We start from the raw sequence: 20,455 nt of genomic DNA, 5'->3' as shown, positions 1-20,455 counted from the left end.
GGTATACTTTCACAGTAGTCCTTGGCCTTGTTCTAACTGATGACAATGAGCTTCTTCATCGTCTCTTTCCATGATGTTGTCTATTTGATTTCTCTGACTCTACATGGCAAAATCTATGTGCACAGTTGCCATTTATGTTGCGTTAAAAAGGTATCAACAGTGAACGTGAGTGCAGCCTTCCATTGTTCCTGTCACTCAGAGCATGTTTTCCAGACTACCATTCTTTGCTTCCGACTGCGATCACCGGAAACTATCCTTGCTTCTTGACTGTACAGGTGATTTCAGACTACGGCTGTTGGTAAGAAATTTCAATTTCTTCATCTTTGGTATTAGTTGTTATTTAAATAATTGTGATGTTAACTAATCTTCTTTGTAGGCATGCGGATATGATTCTTTCACTTCTGAGGTTACTAAAGGTGAATTTGTGTGCTGAAAATGGGTGAGCCCTTAGGATGCTCTTAGTAAAGATCAGGTTCTTATGGTCCCTGGACTACCCTGTTCGGAGTCCCTGAGTGACACATCCAGTTAAGTGCTCAAACACTAACCTGCCCAGAGGGACCAAAGCAGCCAGGCAGTCTGTCTCTGAAAGCCCCTTCTCTTGGGAACCCGGTGGAGCATCGAGCTACTCTGCAACCCAGGAGGTCTCAATGAGTTGGAATCTACTTCACAGCAACTGTTTAGTTTTCAGCTACGCTGCTCCCCTGAGGCCTCTTAAGATAGTCCACTTGTTCCAGGCGCACCTCACTGACTTGAGCCGCTCAAGAGTACTTTTGTACTTTTCTTCACTCAGATTTGGATATTCTGCCTTCTAAGGGATGTAGAGGCAGGTAGAAACAGCCAGTCAAGATACAAATAGGTCGCAGATATAATCAGCGTTGACTTGACCAATTTAAATATCACAGGATAATTTAAGGCATTGTTTCTCACCTTAACCAACCTGAGTCAATTCTAATCTATAGGGACCATAGGACAAAGCAGAACTGCTTCCTAGGATTTCCAGAGGCTGCTATAAATCTTTACAGGAGGAGATAGATAGCCTCATCGTTCTTCCACAGAGCTGCTGGCAGATTTGAACCGCTGACCTTGAATTTTAACCAACTTGGAACACACTATGATACCAGGGCTCCTTTTTCTTGGGGGTTGGGTTGGGGAAAGGAGGTGTGTGAATTATTTAAAGGAGTTTAATAGCTTCATAATTGGCTCATTACTGTATATACTCGTGTATAAGCCAAGTTTTTCAGCACATTTTTAATGAAGTTTTTGTAGTAAAATTAGGTGCCTCGGCTGATATACAGTTTGACTTATTTTCAAGTATATATGGTACATTATCCTCTCCTAATCCAGTTGAAGGATAACAGTCTTAAGGACAGATAAACTTTCAAAACCAACAAACAAACCCAGAGCTATCGAGTTGAGTCTGACACATGATAGCGATTCACAGAGAGTAGAGCTGCCTCGTAGTGTTTCCAAGGCTGTCGATCTTTATGAAAGGAGACTACCTCATCTTTTCAGAGTGACTGGTGGATTTGAACTGCCAACTTCCCAGTTGAAGGTCAATGCTTAACACATTGTTGCAACATGGCTCCTTGCTAAGAAGCACATGGAAGTGGTCAGTTATGAATCCCTATGTATACTGAAATAGTTTCGTTTTACAGTAAAACCTGCGAGAGCCAGATAGAAACCTATGAGAGAAGGGAAATTCAAAGCATTTGTCCATTACAACAAGCAATAGAAAAGTGGTAAGACTGCCCTCTGTTAAAGGTGGAACCTTGCAAGATCCAAAACACATGGTAGTCCCGAACATCAAGTTCTAGCTCTCACACGTTTTACTGTAGTTATTAATTGAATAGACATTTATTGAAATTTTGCTATATTCTAATTTCCAAGCAAAGCACTGAGCCAAAACAGATAGAGATGAAGTTCCAGCTTTCAAAGAATTCATAATAATCTGCTAGTGAGAAGACAGATGAGTAAATCAATAAATAAGCTGTAATAAGGGTATATGGGGTGTTATGGGGATGGAAAAAGTGGCTCAAATTCTGATATAGGAGGTGGGGGGGACAGTGGTAAAAATGTTGGGTAGGAGAGACACCCCCCAGCAGAACAGCTTACCGGAGTAACTGCTTTGACTTGGCCAGTGGTGACAGGAGCTGCTACCCCACTATCTGTAATCACAAACTGTCCGGGAGGGAGGGTCATCATTTGGATCTCAGATGCTGAAAAACAGAAAACACCCACAGGTCAGTGGTCTCAGATTTTAGAACAAATTGTAGAAACAAATACCTAACTAGAGGTCAAATTCTCCACTGAGACATTTTCCATGGATCTGCTCCACAATTGTTATGCTGAAGTGATTTCTTGATGAAGTACTGCATCTTCAATAAGAACGGATCAACAATCATATCAATGTGAATGAGGGGGAGGATGGAGTGGATACCCAAAGCCTATCTGGAGGTAACTGGACATCTCCTCACAGAAGGGTCACAAGGAAGAGATGAGCCAGTCAGGGTGCAGTACAGCACCGACAAAACATACAACTTTCCTCTAGGTCTTTAATGCTTCCTCCCCTCCACTATCATGATCCCAATTCTACCTTATAAATGGAGATAGACCAGAACATGTACACTGGTACAGATAAGAGCTCAAAATAAAGGGAACCCAGGATAGATACACTCCTCGGGACAAATAATGAAAGTAGCGATACCAGAAGGCTAGGTGGAAGGTGGGGGGAGAATGGGGGAACCAATACCAATGATTGACATATTAACAACCCCCCCAGGGGATGAACAACAGAAAAGTGGGTGAAGAAAGACAGTGGTTGGTGTTAGACATGAAAAAAAAAAAACAAGGGAAGGGGGCAAAATGAGCTGATATCAAAGGCACAAGTAGAAATAAAATGTTTTGAGAATGATGGCAACGTGTGTACAAATGTGTTTGACACAATGGATGGATGGATGGTGATAAGAGCTGTAAGAGCCCCCATTAAAATGATTTATTAAAAAAGCTAATAATTTATATATTATCAAGGGTTCATGAGGGAGGGAGGGTGGGGGATGGAGAAAAAATGAGAAGCAGATACCAAAGGCTTAAATAGAAAGAAAATGTTTCTAAAATCAAGATGGCAACATATGTACAAATGTGCCTGACACAATGGATGTTTGTACAGACTGCTTGCTACAAGAGCTGTGAGAGTTCCCAATAAAACGATCGGGGGGAAATTCTCCCTAGCACCAAGTTTATGGTCTCTAAAGGGGAAGGAGCCGGGATGACAGTGAGTTTGGTTTGGGTTTTAGAAGATTATGGAGATTGTTTTTGAAGTTCCAAAGGCGTAATCTTGATAGGACAATCACAGGACTTCTTAGGACGTAGTTTCCGAGAAATGAAAAACTGCACTGGTGGGGAAAGGGTCAGGGAAGTTGTGCTGAGTAACTTCGTCCATCATAGCAATCCACCTGGTGGTTACTCTGTGAGTATCTCATTGGAAAACTTTACCCAATCTTGGCTTCTTTTTGTTTCAAAAACTCAAAGACCATTTAAAAGGAACATTATTTGGGTATATTGAAGATGTCAAACCTACTGTTAGGACATTAGGTAAATCAAAGAATACAGAATTATTCACGAAAGCTAAAGAAATGGAAAGACTATCTTCAGATGTGTATAAAAGTAGATGGTGAATTTGCTAAGAATGAATAGCTTTATATTTGGTATTTTAGTGTACTAAAGGCTTCTTTAATTTTGTAGTAATCTTTTTTACTCTATATAGTGATGAAAGGGCAATTACCATATATACTCAAGTATAAGCTGACTCAAATATCAGCCGAGGCACCTAATTTTACCACAAAAACTGCATAAAAATGTGCTGAATGAGCCAGTCTGGGCACAGTACAGCAACGATGAAACAAACAACTTTCCTCTAGTTCTTTAATGCTGCCTCCCACCACTATCATGACCCCAATTCTACCTTACAAATCTGGCTAGACCAGAGCATGTACACTGGTACAGATAGAAACTGGAAACACATGGAATCCAGGACAAATAAAGCCCTCAGGGCCAATAATCAGAGTAGCGATACCAGGAGGGGACGGGGGAGGTGGGGCATAAAGGGGGGACCAATCACAATGATCTATATATAATCCCCTCTCTGGGGACAGACAACAGAAAAGTGGGTAAAGGGAGATGTCGGACAGTGTAAGACATGACAAAATAATAATAAATAAATTATAAAGGGTTTGTGAGAAAGGGGGGTGGAGGGAGGGGAAAAATGAGGAGCTCATACCAAGGGCTCAAGTAGAAATAAAATGTTTTGAGAATGATTATGGCAACAATGTACAAATGTGCTTGACACAATGGATGGATGGATGGATTGTTATAAGAGTTGTATGAGCCCCCAATAAAATGATTTAAAAAGAAAAAAAGTGCTAAAAATCTAGGCTTATACTCGAGTATATATAGTAACCAACAAGATGTAACAATCTCACACACACACACAAACATCAGAAACCTAAACACAGAAAGCAAACACTGACAGAATTTAAAGGAGAAAAAATATGAAAATAATAAAAGATTTTAAGACATTATTTTGACAGAACATATAGAAAGACGATCAACAAGGAAGCAGAGGACCTGAATGACACTACAAACCAACTGGACTTAGCAGACATGCATAGAAAACTCCACACAAGAGCAACACAATATGCATTCTATGCCAGTACATTCTCCAGGAGAGACCATATTTTAGGTGACAAAGCAAGTCATAATAACTTTTTAAAAATTGGAAGAACACCAAGTATTTTCTCTGACCGTGACAGAATAAAGCTAGATATAACAGGAAAGAAAAAGAGACAAGGGGGTGGGTGGGGGGAACCCACTGGAAAATAACCACATGGGAATTAAGCAACACCCTACTAAGCTACCCATGCATTGGGAAGATGATGAATGTGGTGCCATTCCTCTTGAATCATTGATTTCTGGCATCGTAACCCATATGGTTTCTGATTTAAATGGCCAATTCTATCCATTTCAGCTCACTAATGCCTAGAATATCAGTATGTATGCATTCTATTTTTTGTTTGTTTGAAACTCTATTTCATTTTGACAACTTCCAGTTTTCCTAGAGTCATACTTTGTACATTTCAAATTCCAATTTTAATATATGTCTGCAGCTGTTTCTTCTCATTCTGAGTCATGCCCCGTCAGCAAATGGAGGTCCCAAAGGCTTGCTTCTGAAGGTTTATGGTTGCCTCTCCTCAGTCTAATTTTGAGTGCCTTCCAGCAACATCTGGCACTATCTCTGACAATGTTCTGCTTCCATTCATGGGGCTTTCAGTCTCTAATAATGTTCTGCTGCTATCCATAAAATTGTCGGCAGTTAAGACCTCCAAAGCAGACAGCCCATTCATTTTTCAGAATCTATTTTAGCTGGCAGCGCCACTGAAACCTGTTTGTTCTGGGTGACCCTGATGGCATTTGAAATACCAGTGACAGAGCTTCCACCAACACCACATACACAAGCCATACAGTACAACACACTGACAGGTATATACAGGTATGCACACACATATACACATGTATATTAGACAAAAACATTTATGAGATAATCATAAAGTTAAAGGTGTTAAAGAATTACTATTATTCATCTTTACATATAATAATGGTACCGGTGTATTCTTTTTAAATACTACTTTTTTTGTAGAGATACATATAAAATCTGTGTGGATGAAACAGTCAAATGGCTGATGGATAATCCATCCAGATCACAGGGAGAGAATGATTGGGGCTATCGAGGAAAGGAAGCAGACCTTCCGTTATTAACTTGGAGGCTGGAAAACAGGCACATAAGGATTCATCATGTTGTTTACTCTAACCTTGTATAGTTTAATTTTTTCCCAATAGAAAATTTCCATTCCAGATTCTTTCGAGTTAGAATGCTAGCACATAATAGTATTAATACAGATATCTCATCAATCTGCTTTCTTTCACAAGAAGTAAACTGAGAACAAACATTTGTCTATTTCACAGAATTCTACATGTGAAAGAATCTTTTCTTGCCTGGAAACTAGGCTCAGCCCTCCTAATGGCCACGCATATCTATTAGGAAACAGACTGTAAAAATAGCTACATGGTAGAATATGACCCTGACTCCATGCAAATGTATCTAACACGGTCACGGATCATTCACAACAGAGGTGGACATTCAAAAGAAGAAGCCAGTGGACGGAGAAAGGACAACACTAACCTTCCTCTCTTCTTAGATCCACCCTGCTAGGTCACTCTATCAAGTTCAACTATGGCCTCTTTTGATGTACGTCATCATTTCCTGTCTATACCCAAGCGTGTCATGATCATTACATTTTTTAGCTATTCTGACATTTTTGCAGCTATGTACTTCTATAGCACTGACTTCAGGGTTTGAGAATCAACCATTTATATACCTATCTCTTTTACTAGATGAACGTCTCTTCAAGCCCAGAACTGTCTTGTTGGGAGAGGCAGCAGAGCAGGGTGGTTTAGAGGGTAATCTCTGGAGTTAGAATAACTGGGCACAGCCTCTTCATTTATCAGGGGTGTGCCTTGGGCAAGTTACTCTATATCTGAATTGCTTTCTTTGTAAAATACAGACAATAATCTTACGTACCTGCTGTAAATACTAATGTGTGTGTGTGTGTGTGTGTGTGTTTATAAATACAGAGAGAGAATGGGAAAGAGAGAGTGTGTGTTTAGGACCATCTTGAACAGAGAAGAGCTTGATGCATTTTGTCTTTGCTGTTAGTTGTCAACAAATGGCAACTACGTGGACAATGGAACAAAATAGTGAACATGGTCTAGTCCTTGCCATCCCTGTGATCAGGTGTTGACTGAACTGCTGTGATCAATAAAGCTTTTGCACTGGCTGCTTTTCAGCAGTAGGTCACCAAGCCTTACTTCCCACTCTCCATCTTCATCTGGAAGCTTTACTGACACTGTTTAGGTTTCATAGCAATGCATAAGCCTGCACGGATAGCAGGCCTCCTTCAAGAAAGGTGAAAATTGTACCACTGAACAAAAAATGCTCCCACTAATTGATATGCGCTAACAATATTTTCAATGTTACTAATATTAATCTTTGTACACCCTAAGTCTAGCATAATGACTGACATACATGCGCATTCAACAAATACTTACCAAAAAGGATTCAACATTACCATCAACACATCCTACATGAATACACTCTCCCCTTATACTGAAGGTAGTCAGGAAACTCTTTTGGCTGTGTGCACTACCCCACACCCAGACTCACAGCTACTGAGCCTGTTTTATCTATAGTGAACTTATAGGATAGAAGGAATTGTTCCGAGCAGGTGAGAATTTCCGAGCCAGTCAATATGGGCGCAGGCAGCTTCATTTCTCAGCTACAAGACAGTTTGGTGGATTTATCCTTTGTGGCTAGCAGCCCAATCCCTAGCCCGTGGAGCACCAGGGCTCCTTATGTGCACTCCAAATAGAGAACATGACCGGTTGATACTGAAGTCAGAAAAATCTATTATAAAGCTGATAAAATGATGACCAGTGGTTAGAGATGCACCATCCCTTGTTCCCTTACTTACAGTAGCCACGGAAGGAATTCCAAGCATTGGGGAGGAATGTGTGCTGCACACACGAACTCTGCTGCTGCGCTGGCTGCTGCGGCTGCGGCTGCTGCGGCTGCTGCTGTTGAAGAGACTGAACTTGGCCTGAGGAACTGCCTTGTATGTGGGAGGGGCTAAGCCCCTGTTGAGACTGCTGGGCAGAGGGACTCAATGGCTGTCCAGCTACCTAGGGAGAAAGAGAACGCAAGAGTGGGAAGTCCTGAAATTCCAATTTGGTTGAGAAAACTATCGCAAGTAAATAAGTAAGATGAATATGAATCCTAGGCCTGGGTGTCACCTTCCAGCAAAACAACACACGGGCCTATAAAGTGGCCAGTAACACACCTGAGGAGCATAGACCTCCGAACAATTAACCATATGAGACCAAGAGAGCAATATTTGCCCTAAAATAAAGATCGGGAGGTAAGAAAGGTCAGGGAAAAAAGGATTAATCAATGTACGGAGCTTAAGGAGGACTGAGGTTGGCCTGCTTCAAGCCATGGTATTTTCCATCATCTCTTATGCATGTGAAAGCTGGACACTGCATAAGTTCAATTGAAGGTGAATTGATTTATTTGAACTATAGTGTTGGTGAAGAACACTGAAAGTACCATGGACTGCCAGAAAAACAAACAGATTTGTCTTGGAAGAAGTATAGCCAGAAAGCCCGTTAGAGGCAGATGGCGAGACTCTGTCTCAAATACTCTGGACATGTGGTCCAGAGAGACCAGTCTCCGGAGAAGGACAGCATGCTTGGTAAAGCAGAGGGGCATCCAAACAAAGGAAGGCCTTGAACAAAATATACTGATACAGTGGCTGTAACAACGGGCCCCCAAATGAGAGCGACAGTGAGGATAGCACGGGACCCAGACGGGGGCACGTTCTGTTGTCGGTACATAAGGTTGCTATTAATCAGGACTGACTCAATGGCACCGAACAACAACCAGGAAGAAGTGGGAAGATGTCTGCTACATTAAGGGAATTACAAAGAATATCATGAAAAAAAATGCTCGTACACTGTTGAATGAAAAATGAATTTGCGCTGGAAACGTTCATCCAAACCACACAAAAATGAGAATTTTAAAAACACAGGAATTACAAGGGCCTTGATGGCATCTTCATTAAATAGTTCCTAAGCAAAAGATTGGGAGGTTAAATCCACCTAGCAATTCCGTGGGAGCAAGACCTAGGAGTCTGCCGCTCTGCGGAGTGCAGCTGCGAAGCCCTCGCTCGGGACGGTACTTCCGTGTCTCCTGGGGTCATTATGAGCACACGTCAACTGGATTGCATTAATAACAATACTATGAGTTTCATGGTGAAAGCATTGCTGCTAAACAATATGCCAAATAAACGAGAATGAATGAAAAGCAAGCCTAACTATGAAACTCTAGCTTTCATAGGTTTATATACAAAAGTATCCCAAAAGGTAATTTCAATAAACTTGTTAGAGAAATTAATGAAAGTGTAATTACCACAGTTTTACACAGAGAACATGTTTATCGCATATACTCGTGTATAAGTCAAGTTTGTCCGCACATGTTTATGCAGTTTTTGTGGTAAAGTAGGTAAATATTGGGGTTGGCTTATACTCAAGTATATCGGGTAACTTTTTTTGCACACGGGGCCCTTCCCTGATGTGTGTCACTTTACATGAAGACAGCAAGAGAAAGCCTGTCCTACAGTGGGTTCCCTAAATCCATATTCCCAGTCTCTAAACACAGAGGAAATGAATTTGGTTGCTTGAAAGCCACTCACTTGTTGTACATCTGTTTTACCAGCACTAAGAAGTGAAGGCAGGCCTTTGGCTTAAGATCATATCTTTAGGGCTTCCAACCAGTTTGTCTCACTTCAATCCTGGCTGAGAGAGTGAAGCTGGGACAGACCTGAATTTTTAAAATTTGGATGATTGGGGACAATAACAGAAATGGGAAAATACACAGGTCAAAGCCCTGAAATGAGAGCCTTGGAGGAGATGTAATGCACTCTTTGAGGAGCATTAAACTGGATCTGAGGCAGGAGTGAAGACTGACCTACGAGTTCTGGTGGCACAGTGCATTGCTCACTGAGCTGCTAGCCACGACGTCAGCAGTTCAAACCCACCAGCCTTGGAAGAAAGATGAGGCTTTCTACTCCGATGAATGATCTAAAGGCTCAGAAAACCCAAAGGGCAGTTCTACTCTGCCTATAGGATCACCAAGAGTCAGAATCAACTCGGTGACAGTAGATTTAGTGTTTTGCTTCAGTTTGGTATTTTGGTGGAGAGTGACATGCATTCAAAGCACTGCAGTGAACCATTATATCTTCACAGAGCACTGTTGCTTCCAACACTGCTCAAAATTCAACATGCATGTACTGTTGTTATTTTCTAAGAAGGAGATTAAGTTTCTGGCATAATATTTCTCATTTAGTTACTGTTCTAGTTCACCAAAATCTTAAAACTTTAGGTCTGTTTTAGTTTCACTTCCTCAGTCACAACTAAACCTGGAAGAACCAATTTAAAGCCCTAAATGTCTCTTCGACCTTATTAAAACTCCTCATGGGCCTGCAGCCATGTTAGGTACTCCGGCAAGTCCCTGGAGAACTTACCTGGGATGCTGAAGAAGCCGAGGAGGTTGGCTCAGTGACTTGGATGTGTTGTACCTGGATGGCATGCTGGGTGTACGTCTGAGGGTCATGGAGCTGGCCGACATCCACGGTAGACTGCTGAGACTGGTGAGGGGATGTGGCCTAGAGAGAAAAGCAGGCTCAGAAAACAAACCCACAATGACTGATGCTATGGAAAACCTTGCAGAAAAAAGGTCCATTAAAAACAAAACCACAGACTTCCAGCAAGATGGTGACTGAGTAATATCTAACAGAGGGACTGCAGAAATCAGCGCAGGAGAGCTATTAAGAGGGAAATTCCACACTGCCAGGTCACAGGGGGAGCATCATAATGATAAGTAGGCACAGACCCACTAGGTTTTGAGGAGCTAGAAGCTTTTGGCTGACCACAGTGGAGGCCAGCTAGGGTTTGACCTTAGCCGCACCACTGTCTTGGCCAGGGCTGGCATCATTTGGAGCAGGCGCAGGGCCTTTACCTCAACACAGCCACAGCTTGCCACCACCTGGGGAGGGAGGGGCAGGTTTAAAAGCCCTCCAGCCCCAGGATCGGGACTCAGCTACATCTTTACTTTTGTTTACCTCTCTTCTCTCATTCCCCTCAGTCTTATCAGCTCCTGTTTTTTAAATTTTTTCTTTCTTCTTTTTCTCTTCCAGTTTCTCTCACATGCCACTAGGGACCTGCAGGACATTCCCCTAAAGCATTTATGCCTACCCTCCTCCACCCAGCTGGGATAGCTACACCCTCTGCAGTGTAACCCTAGGTGGGGGAAAGCCCACCCACCTTCCTCCATGGGAAATTCAGTCCACCCGCTCTCTGCAGCCCTTAACACGTGCCTGGGGAAATCCCACCCACCTTCTTCTGGGAGAAAGCCTGCCTGCGTGGCTGGGGGGCTCCTACCCAGCCTCTGTGTCCCCACATGACTGAGGGAACTTCCTCCCACCAGCTGTAGTGCCTCACACAGCCTGAGGCAGCTCGGTCAACATTGGCCAAGCCTCCACACTGCTGTGGGAATCTCTACCTAATCTCCATGGTGACCTAGCTGACCAGGCCCATAAATCGCGGTATTCTACACCAAAATGGGCACACCCACCTGCCTTCTGTGGCACTCCCTTTGCAGCAGGCACCCCTGCAGGCCCTCTGCAGCACCCCAAGGTTCCGTGAGCGACACCATCATGGCTTCTTGTGAGATCACCAGTGCAGACCGCCATCAAGGGTCCATAACCACCCAACCAGCGTCCCCTGAGAGGACCATCCAACTTGCCCTCCAAATAACAGAATACTGGTTGACTAGGGAAAGAGTGAGGCCATAGGAGGATAAAATGGGAGGCCAATTCCATAGTGAAATTAGCTCTAGGAAGTTCAAAGAAGCATTCCTACAAGTCTCTCAGAGAGAGCCCAGTTCTCTTTGACAATCTTGAAAATGGCACCTGGCTCCTCTGAAACAACACAACGCAAACAGCAAACAATGCAACGCAACCCAATGATCTCAATGGAAAAAAAAAAAAACAGGAGAAACCAAAAGAAATGGCAGAAGATGTCCTCAACCTAACGAAATGCATAATAGAGCTAGACATTTATCTGCAGGCATTTATCTGTCACAGAAAGAAATTTCCAGAAGGCTGCTTGGAGTCATATAGGATATGAGGGAAACAATACAGAAAAAGGATAGAGGAGATAAAGACAATACGCCAAAGAGAAATACAATAGCTCAGAGACAAGGAAACAAAAACCAGTAGCAGACTCATGGACTTTGCCAACCAACCTGGAGGACTTACAAAAAATCTAATAAGATCATCACATAAGCAAAAGAAAACCTAAGAGCTATGTCTGATGCTATAAATAGGAACAACCTCAGAAAAATTGGATTACCGGAGGAAGACACAACAATGAAGTCATCTGCAAAAACAGTGAGGGAATTCTTAGAGGAAAACTTCCCCAGCTTAATGAATGAAAACCAAACAACCATTCAGGAGGCTGAAAGAATACCAGCTGTACTGAATCCCAAGAATTCACCAAGGCACATACGAGTTAAACTATCCAACTAAGAGGAAAAGGAGGAAATCATGAGAGCAGCTAGGGGAAAACAAGAAATCACATATAAAGGTTCCCAAATAAGAATATGCTCACACCTATCAGCAGACACTATAAAGAAGAGAGAGTGGGGTAACCTAATACAAAAACTGAAGGAAAATAATACAAACCCAAGAATACGCTACCCAGCCAAATTATCTATCAAGACAGATGGAGAAGCAAGAGTGTTCCCAGACAAGGAAAAACTCTAAGAATACATTAGAAGAAACCCAGACCTACAAAAGATCCTTGCAGACCAAATAAAGGTAGAAGAACAGCAATCACTGGACACAAATAAGAAACCAGCACATAGAACATCCCCATACAAAGGGTAACAAAGAGAAAACAGCCCCCAAATAGCATGGACTTACGGGTGCAAAGAAGTCAAGAATGAAACACACACACACGCACGCACAACACACTGGTGAAACAGGGAGGTAGGAAAACACACACACACACACACACACACACACACACAAGGTACAAAATGACATCAGAGTCCACAGATGGATGTAATAACCCTGAATATCAATGGACTGAACTCAGGCAAGAAAAGACTGAGGAAAGGAGACTAGCTTAGAAAACAACCCATCAATATACTGCCTACAGGAGACACATCTCAACACTACAGACAAAAATGGGCTGAGAATCAAAAGCTGGAGAAAAACATATGACTCAAATGGCATTTCAAAAAAGGCGGGGGTTGTGATCCTAATCTCGGATAAAATTGACCTCAAAGTGCAAACCACAAAAAGAGATAAGGAGGGGCACTATACAATGCCTAAGTGAAGGGTAGACAAAGAACTACTACGCATTTTAAAAATACATTCACTGAACAAGAAACCCAATGAATACGTTAACCAAACACACCAAAAGATGAAAAAAGAAATCACTACCGCAACAATTATAGTAGGTGACTTCAATACACTGCTCTCTAAGAAAGATAATTACAGGGGAAGAAACTCAACAAGGAGGCAAGAGATCTAAACATTAACAATTAGACAATTTGATAGATATTTAAAAAGCAATTGACCCAAAAACAAAAAATGAACATTCTTGTCAAACGAACATGGCACATACGGAAAGGTAGACAACATGCTGGGGCATAAGTTGAACATTCATACATTTAAGCCCATTGATAACATACAGACCCCTCTCTATGACCGCTGTGCCATAAGGCTTGATGGAAATCAACAAAAGGAAGTTGAAGAAAACAAGAGCAAACAATTGGAGGATGAATAACTCTCTTTTGTGTAGTGGCCCAGATCAGAGATGAAATTAGGAAATTTATAGAAACCAACGAGAATGAGATCATAACGTACCAAAACTTATGGGACACATCAGAGGCAGTCTCATAGCAGTACATGCACACAGGAAAAATGAAGAGAGACTTATGATTAATATGCTGGAACAAAATATACAACTAGAATAAAGGCAACAGAACAATCCTACTAATAGCAAAGAAAAGAAATAATAAAAATCAGGCTGATACTCAGGAGAGGGAAATAAGAAGACTATGGAAAAAATTAATGATAATAAAAGTTGGTTTTATGAAAGGATAAACCGAATAGACAGGCCGCTGGCAACCCTAACCAAAGAAAGGTAGGAACAAATATCAATAGCAAGGATGACTGATGAAAGAGGGGACATTACAACAGACTCTAATGAAATAAAAAAAGATAATTACACAGTACTACAAAGGCCTGTACTCCAATGAATTCAACAACTTGGAAGACATGCTCAAATTCTTGGGAAAACAATCCCTCCCTTGACTATCCTTGATGGACGTCAAGAATCTCAACAGATCCATATCACTCAAGTAATCCCTCAATGCAAGACTACTTGGTTCTATTAAACTGACACTCCATGATGCTTACCTCCCTGACACAATTGCTGAAGACAAAGTGAGTGCATAAGCAAATGTGATAAAGAAAGATGATGGTGCCTGGCTATCAAAAGATATAGCATCTGGGGTCTTAAAGGCTTGATGATAAACAAGCAGCCATCTAGCTAAGAAGTAACAAAGCCCACATGGAAGAAGCACACCAGCCTGTGCGATCACAAGGTGTCAAAGGAATCAGTTATCAGGCATCAAAGAACAAAAAATCATATCATTGTATGCTCACCTCCCTGAACTGATTGCTGAAGACAAATGGGTGCATAAGCACATGTGGTGAAAAAAGCTGACGGTGTCCGACTATCAAAAGATATAGTGTCTGGGGTCTTAAAGGTTTGAAGGTAAAGAAGCAGCCATTAAGCTCAGAAGCAACAAAGCCCACATGGAAGAAGCACACAGCCCGTGTGATCATAAGGTGTTGAAGCGATCAGGTATTAGGCATCATCAGGACAAAAAATTATATCATTGTGAATGAGGGGAGTGGGGGATGGAGACCCAAAACCGATCTATAGGCAACTGTACATCCCCTTATGGAAGGGTTGTGGAGAGGAGATGAGCCAGGGTGCAGTGTAGCAATGATGAAACGCACAACTTTCCTCTAGTTCCTAAATGCTTCTTCCCCCCAGCCATCATGATCCCAATCCTGCCTTAAAAAATATGGCAAAACCCCTGGATGTACGCTGGTACAGATAGGAACTGGAGACACAAGGAATCCAGGGCAGATGATCCTTTCTGGACCAGTGGTGATAGTGGCGATACTGGGAGGGTGGGGGGAGGGTGGGTTGGAAAGAGGGACCAGATTACAAGGATCTACATATAACCTCCTCCCTGAGGGACAGACAACAGAAAAGTGGGTGAAGGGAGATGTCGGACAGGGCAAGATATGACAAAATAATAATTTATAAGTTATCTAGGGTTCATGAGGGAGGGGGGAACAGTAAGGGAGGGGAACAAATGAGGAGCTGATTCTAGGGGCTTAAGTGGAGAGCAAATGTTTTGAGAATGATGAGGGCAATGAATGTACAAATGTGCTTTACACAATTGATGCATGTACGGATTGTGATAAAGAGTTGTATGAGCCCTTAATAAAATGATTTGAAAAAAAACAATGTCAACAGACACATAGCAACAGAAGAAACAGACAAAGTGATCAAGGGATTACCAACAAAAATATCCCCTGACAGATGGCTTCATTCGAGCATTCTACTAAGCATTCAGGGAAGAACTGACAATAATCCTATACAAACTCTTCCAGAACATAGAAAAAGATGGCAAACTCCTGAACTCCTTCTATGAAGCTAGTATAACTCCGATACTGGAACCTGGCAAGGACCCCACAAGAATCGAGAACTACAGACCAATATCCCTAATGAACATCAATGCAAAAATCCTTAACAAAATACTGGCCAATAAAATACAAAAGTATAAAAAACAATTAATTCACCATGACCAAGTGGGATTCATACGAGGGATGCAGGGATGGTTCAACTTACGAAAGACCATCAGTACCATTCACCACATTGACATGAAAAACTATAAGAACCACATAATAAAATTGATAGATGCGGAAAAAGCATTCGATAACATCCAACACCGATTCCTGTTTAAGACAGTCAAGAAGATAGGAATGAAAGGAAAATTCCTCAATAAAATACAAACGATATATGAAAAACCAACAGCCAATGTGGTAGTCAATAGAAAGAACACGAAAACTATCCAACTGAAAAAATAGACCAGACAAAGATGCCCCTTGTCCCCACTCATATTTAACATCATATTGGAGGTCTTAGCTAACAGCATAAGGCAAAGAAAAGACATCAAAGGTATTCACCTGGAGACAGAAGAGGTGAAACTATCGTTATTCACAGATGATATGATTTTATATATGGAAAATCCCAAAAACTCCACAAGGGGAGTACTGGAGGTAATAGAGGAATATGGCAGAGTGGCTGAATACAAGATCAACAAACAAAAGTCTATCAGACTGCTATACACATCAGAAAAGACCATGGAAGAGATAAAAAATGTGGTACCCTTCACAATCGCCAAGCACAATTTGAAATATCTAGGGATATACCTGACTGAAAGAACAAAAGATTTGTACAAGGAAAATTACAAAACACCATTACAAGAAACCCAAGAATGATCGCAACAAATGGAAGAATATCCTATGCTCGAGGATTGGGAGACTCAATATAGTAAAGATGTCAGTCCTGCCCAAGATACTACATAGGTTTAATGCAATCCGATACAATTACCCTCATCTTTCTTCAAACAAATGGAAAACCTGATTACCAACTTCATATGGAGAGGGAAGAGGCCCTGAATTAGCAGAGAACTCCTCAAGAAGGACAGAGGAAGGTTTACTTTACCTGACTTTAGTACCTATTATACAGCCCCAGTACTCAAAATCACATGGTATTGGTATAATGACAGATACTCAGACCAATGGAAACGAACTGAAAACCCAGAAATAAAACCATTAGCATACAGACAACCAATCTTTGATAAGGGCCCCCAAAAAATATCAAATGAGAATCGGATGTTCTCTCCAATAAGTGGTGCTGGAAAAAATGGCTATCTACCTGCAGAAAAATGAATCAAGACCCTCATCTCACTCCAGCACAAGAATAAACTCAAGGTGGACCACAGACCTCGAGGTAAAAGTCCAAACTATTAGGACTATCGGTGAGGGAATTGGAAAAAACCTGAGAACTTTGGTGCAGGGAACACATAGATACCAGAGATAGGGAAGGACACAAATACAGATGAGTCACAAATTGACAAGTGGGATACACTGAAGATAAAGCACCTGTGTATACCAACAGAGCAATAAGAGAGGCCACAGACTGGGAAAACATCTTTAGCAGTGACACATCAGACAAAGACCTTACCACTAAAGTCTACAGTATTGTGCTAGCTTCCAAAAAGAAAAAAAGTAATTGCCCACTGAGAGGGTGGGCAAAAGTCCTGTACAAAAGTCATCAGAGCAGAAATCCGAAGGGATAATACATATGAGAAAATGTTCCTGATCATTAGCCATAAGAGAAATGCAAATTAAACAACTCTGAGATATCAACTAACCCACAAAGATAGCCCAATTAAAAAAACCAGAAAGCAACAAGTGTTGGAGGGGCTATGGGGAGATAGGAACTGTCATGCACTGCTGGTGGGCCTGTAGGAATGTACAGCCATTATGGAAATTGATTTGGCGATATCTAAAACAGATGGAAATTGAGCTACCTTATGACCCAGCAATCCCCCTACTGGTCATATACCCAGAAGAGGCAAGAAACGAACCACAGCCAGACATCTGTGCTCCAATATTCATTGAGGCACAGTTCAGAATCGCAAGGAGTTGGAAACAACATAACTTTCCATCAACAGACAAATGGATTAATTAACTTTGATACATTCATGCAATGGAGTACTATGCATCCCTGAAAAGCAGTGATGAACGCATGAAGCACATCACTGCATGGGAAGAACTGGAGAAAATTATGCTATGCGAAGTAAGCCAAGCACAAAAGGACAAGTACAACATGAGTCCACTGAGATAAGCTTAAAAATGCAAAACGGCACAAGGGAAAAGCTACTCTATACAAACATTCCTGGGGTGAGGTCCAGGTAGTATGACAGGGGCCAGACCAAATCCAGGGATATGGTAGCCCACTAAAAAGGAGGGAGTGGGGGAAAAGGGAAAAAAAGAAATGGGTAGCAGGGAAACAGGGCACTAACCTACCCAAGGAGAGGGACCATACTTCAACCCAGTGATCCAAAATGTGAATGCAACATACTGGCATGAATCAGGGAACCGAAAGAGAGGTCTGAGGGGCCAGCCCCAATCTCAACTACTTAGACAGACCTCCCTCCCCACAAAAGAATTCACTTCATAGGACAGCACTGAAACTTCAGCTCAGGGAGAGGGACATGTCTGATCAGAGCACACAGGAGCAAATGAATGAGGAGGGAGAGAGAGTGGAACACATCCTGGCTCACCAAATCCTGAGGATGATATTCCCACTCAGAGCAGCCAAGCCACAGAAAGGACCATAAGGTCAGCCCCACCACAAGACAAGATGTTCCTCACTGACTCATAGTGCTACGGGGGCCAACACTGGAGACACTGTGGGAACTGCACCCGATCTGACCCCACCACATTGAGATCAAACACTAAGGTCATACAACAGAACAGTAAGGGAACAGAGCAACAAAGTCCCCCAGGGAATACCAAAAATAGACTTTGGGGCCAGGGTGTGGCACCCGATCAGACTCCACCAAAAAATACTCCTAAAGGTCAACAAACAGACCTTGAACTATTTACAGGCTTTTATTTTGTCCTTGGGATTTTGTTGTTGTTTTCTTTTCTTTTGTTGCTTTGTTTTGGTCTGTCTTGTTTTTGGTGCATATTACTCTCTCTGCAGGTCAGATAAGATAGGTGGCATAAACAATCTGGAGGAGAAAACAACAGGACCAAGGGTTCCTGCGGGGGCACATGGGAGCCGGGAAAGAGGGGTTGGGGGGGGGGGATGAAGTGGGTCTTAAGAAACACAGGAACAAGGGAACAACAAGTGATCCAAAATCGATGGCAAAAAGGGTGTAGGAGGCGTGGTAGGGCTTGATAAGGGCAATGTAACTGAGAAGAATTACTGAAACCCAAATGAAGGCTGAACATGATAATGGGACAAGAGGAAAGTAAAAAGAAATAGAGGAAGGAACTAGGAGGCAACAGGCATTTATAGAAGTCTAAATACAGGCAAGTACATATGTAAATATATTTATACATGACAATGGGGAAATTGATCTATGTGCATATATTTATAGGGTTAGTACTGAGGTAGCAGATGGACATGGGGCCTCTACTCAAGCACTCCCTCAATGCAAGAATACTTTGATCTATTAAACTGGCATTCCATGATGCTCACCTTCCTGACATAATTGATGAAGACAAAGTGGGTGCATAAGCAAATGTGGTGAAGAAAGATGATGGTGCCTAGCTATCAAAAGATATAGCATCTGGGGTCTTAAAGGCTTGAAGGTAAACAAACGGCCATCTAGCTCAGAAGCAACAAAGCCCACATTGAAGAAGCACACTAGCCTGTGTGATCATGAGGTGCAAGTATCAGGCATCAAAGAACAAAAAAACATATCATTGTGAATGAAGGGGGAAGTGCACAGTGGAGACCCAAAGCCCATCTGTAGGCAACTGGACACCCCCTTACAGAAGGGTCATGGGGAGGAGATGAGCCAATCAGGGTGCAGTGTAACACCAATGAAACATACAACTTTCCTCTAGGTCTCAAGTGCTTCCTCCCCGCATCACCCTTCTTCCCCCCCACTATCGTGATCCCAATTCTACCTTACAAATCCGGCTAGAACAGAGCATGCACACAGGTACAGAGAAGAGCTCAAAACACAGGGGATCCAGGACAAATAAACCCCTCAGGATCAATGAGAGTAACGAAACTAGGAGGGGAAGGGGAATGTAGGGGAGGAAGGGGAAACTGATTACATATAATCCCCTCCCTGGTGGACTGACAACCAAAAAGTGGGTGAAGGGAGACATCAGACAATGTAAGACATGAGAAAAATAATAATTCATAAATTATCAAGGGTTCATGAGGAAGGGTGGGAAAGGGAGGGGATAAAAATGAGGAGCTGATATCAAGGGCTCAAGTAGAAAGAAAGTGTTTTGAGAATGATGATGGGAACAAATATACTTGACACATGGATGGATGAATGGATTGTGATAAGAGTTGTATGAGCACCCAATAAAATGATTTATGAAATAGAAATAAAAATTTTCAAAAAAAACTCTGAAAACAAACAAAAAACTGTAGCAGAAATATAAGAATAGTTGGAATTTCAGATACAGTGCTTTACTCTCAGAGAGTTCACATACTGAGTCCAAGCCGGCAAACATTCAAACACTTTTTAATATAACACTTGTACAACACAGTAAGCCCACTTAATTCTCCTTACATTCCAAGGGACTAAAGGCCTACCCATTATCAATTTAAAAATATCAAAGGAGAGAATTTGCTTTCAGCTCCTCACTTTAAATGTAGATGTGCCCCTAGAGATGGTGCGAACCTTTTATGCATCATAGACATCTCTGAAAGTCTATCGAAAGTTATGGCTCTCTTTTTCCTGAACAGCACACACACCCTATTTTACAAGCAACTTCCGAGATCCATAGATTCTTTCAAACTCTAAAGTTAAGAATCCTAGTTTATAGCAATATATAACATTGCTACAGGTTAAGAGATGTAAAACTCT

General features: G+C 41.9%; 1 protein-coding gene across 2 annotated transcripts in view; it reads right to left on the bottom strand.

Moving 5' to 3' along the window:
* Positions 1 to 20,455, bottom strand: part of PRDM10 (PR/SET domain 10) — a 149,373-nt gene that overhangs the window by 5,002 nt on the left and 123,916 nt on the right. For both annotated transcript variants that reach the window (XM_075564083.1, XM_075564084.1), the window contains 3 exons: positions 10,191 to 10,331; positions 7,584 to 7,791; positions 2,113 to 2,216 (listed from right to left, as the gene is read on the bottom strand). In XM_075564083.1, coding sequence (XP_075420198.1) covers positions 2,113 to 2,216; positions 7,584 to 7,791; positions 10,191 to 10,331 — 453 coding nt within the window. The remainder of the gene's footprint in view (positions 1 to 2,112; positions 2,217 to 7,583; positions 7,792 to 10,190; positions 10,332 to 20,455) is intronic.

The sequence above is a fragment of the Tenrec ecaudatus genome, chromosome 12 (genome assembly GCF_050624435.1).
Source record: "Tenrec ecaudatus isolate mTenEca1 chromosome 12, mTenEca1.hap1, whole genome shotgun sequence".
In the NCBI taxonomy this organism is placed as follows: Eukaryota; Metazoa; Chordata; class Mammalia; order Afrosoricida; family Tenrecidae; genus Tenrec; species Tenrec ecaudatus.
Note: the sequence above shows the minus strand (reverse complement) of the source record. Positions and strands in the feature narration are given on the sequence as shown.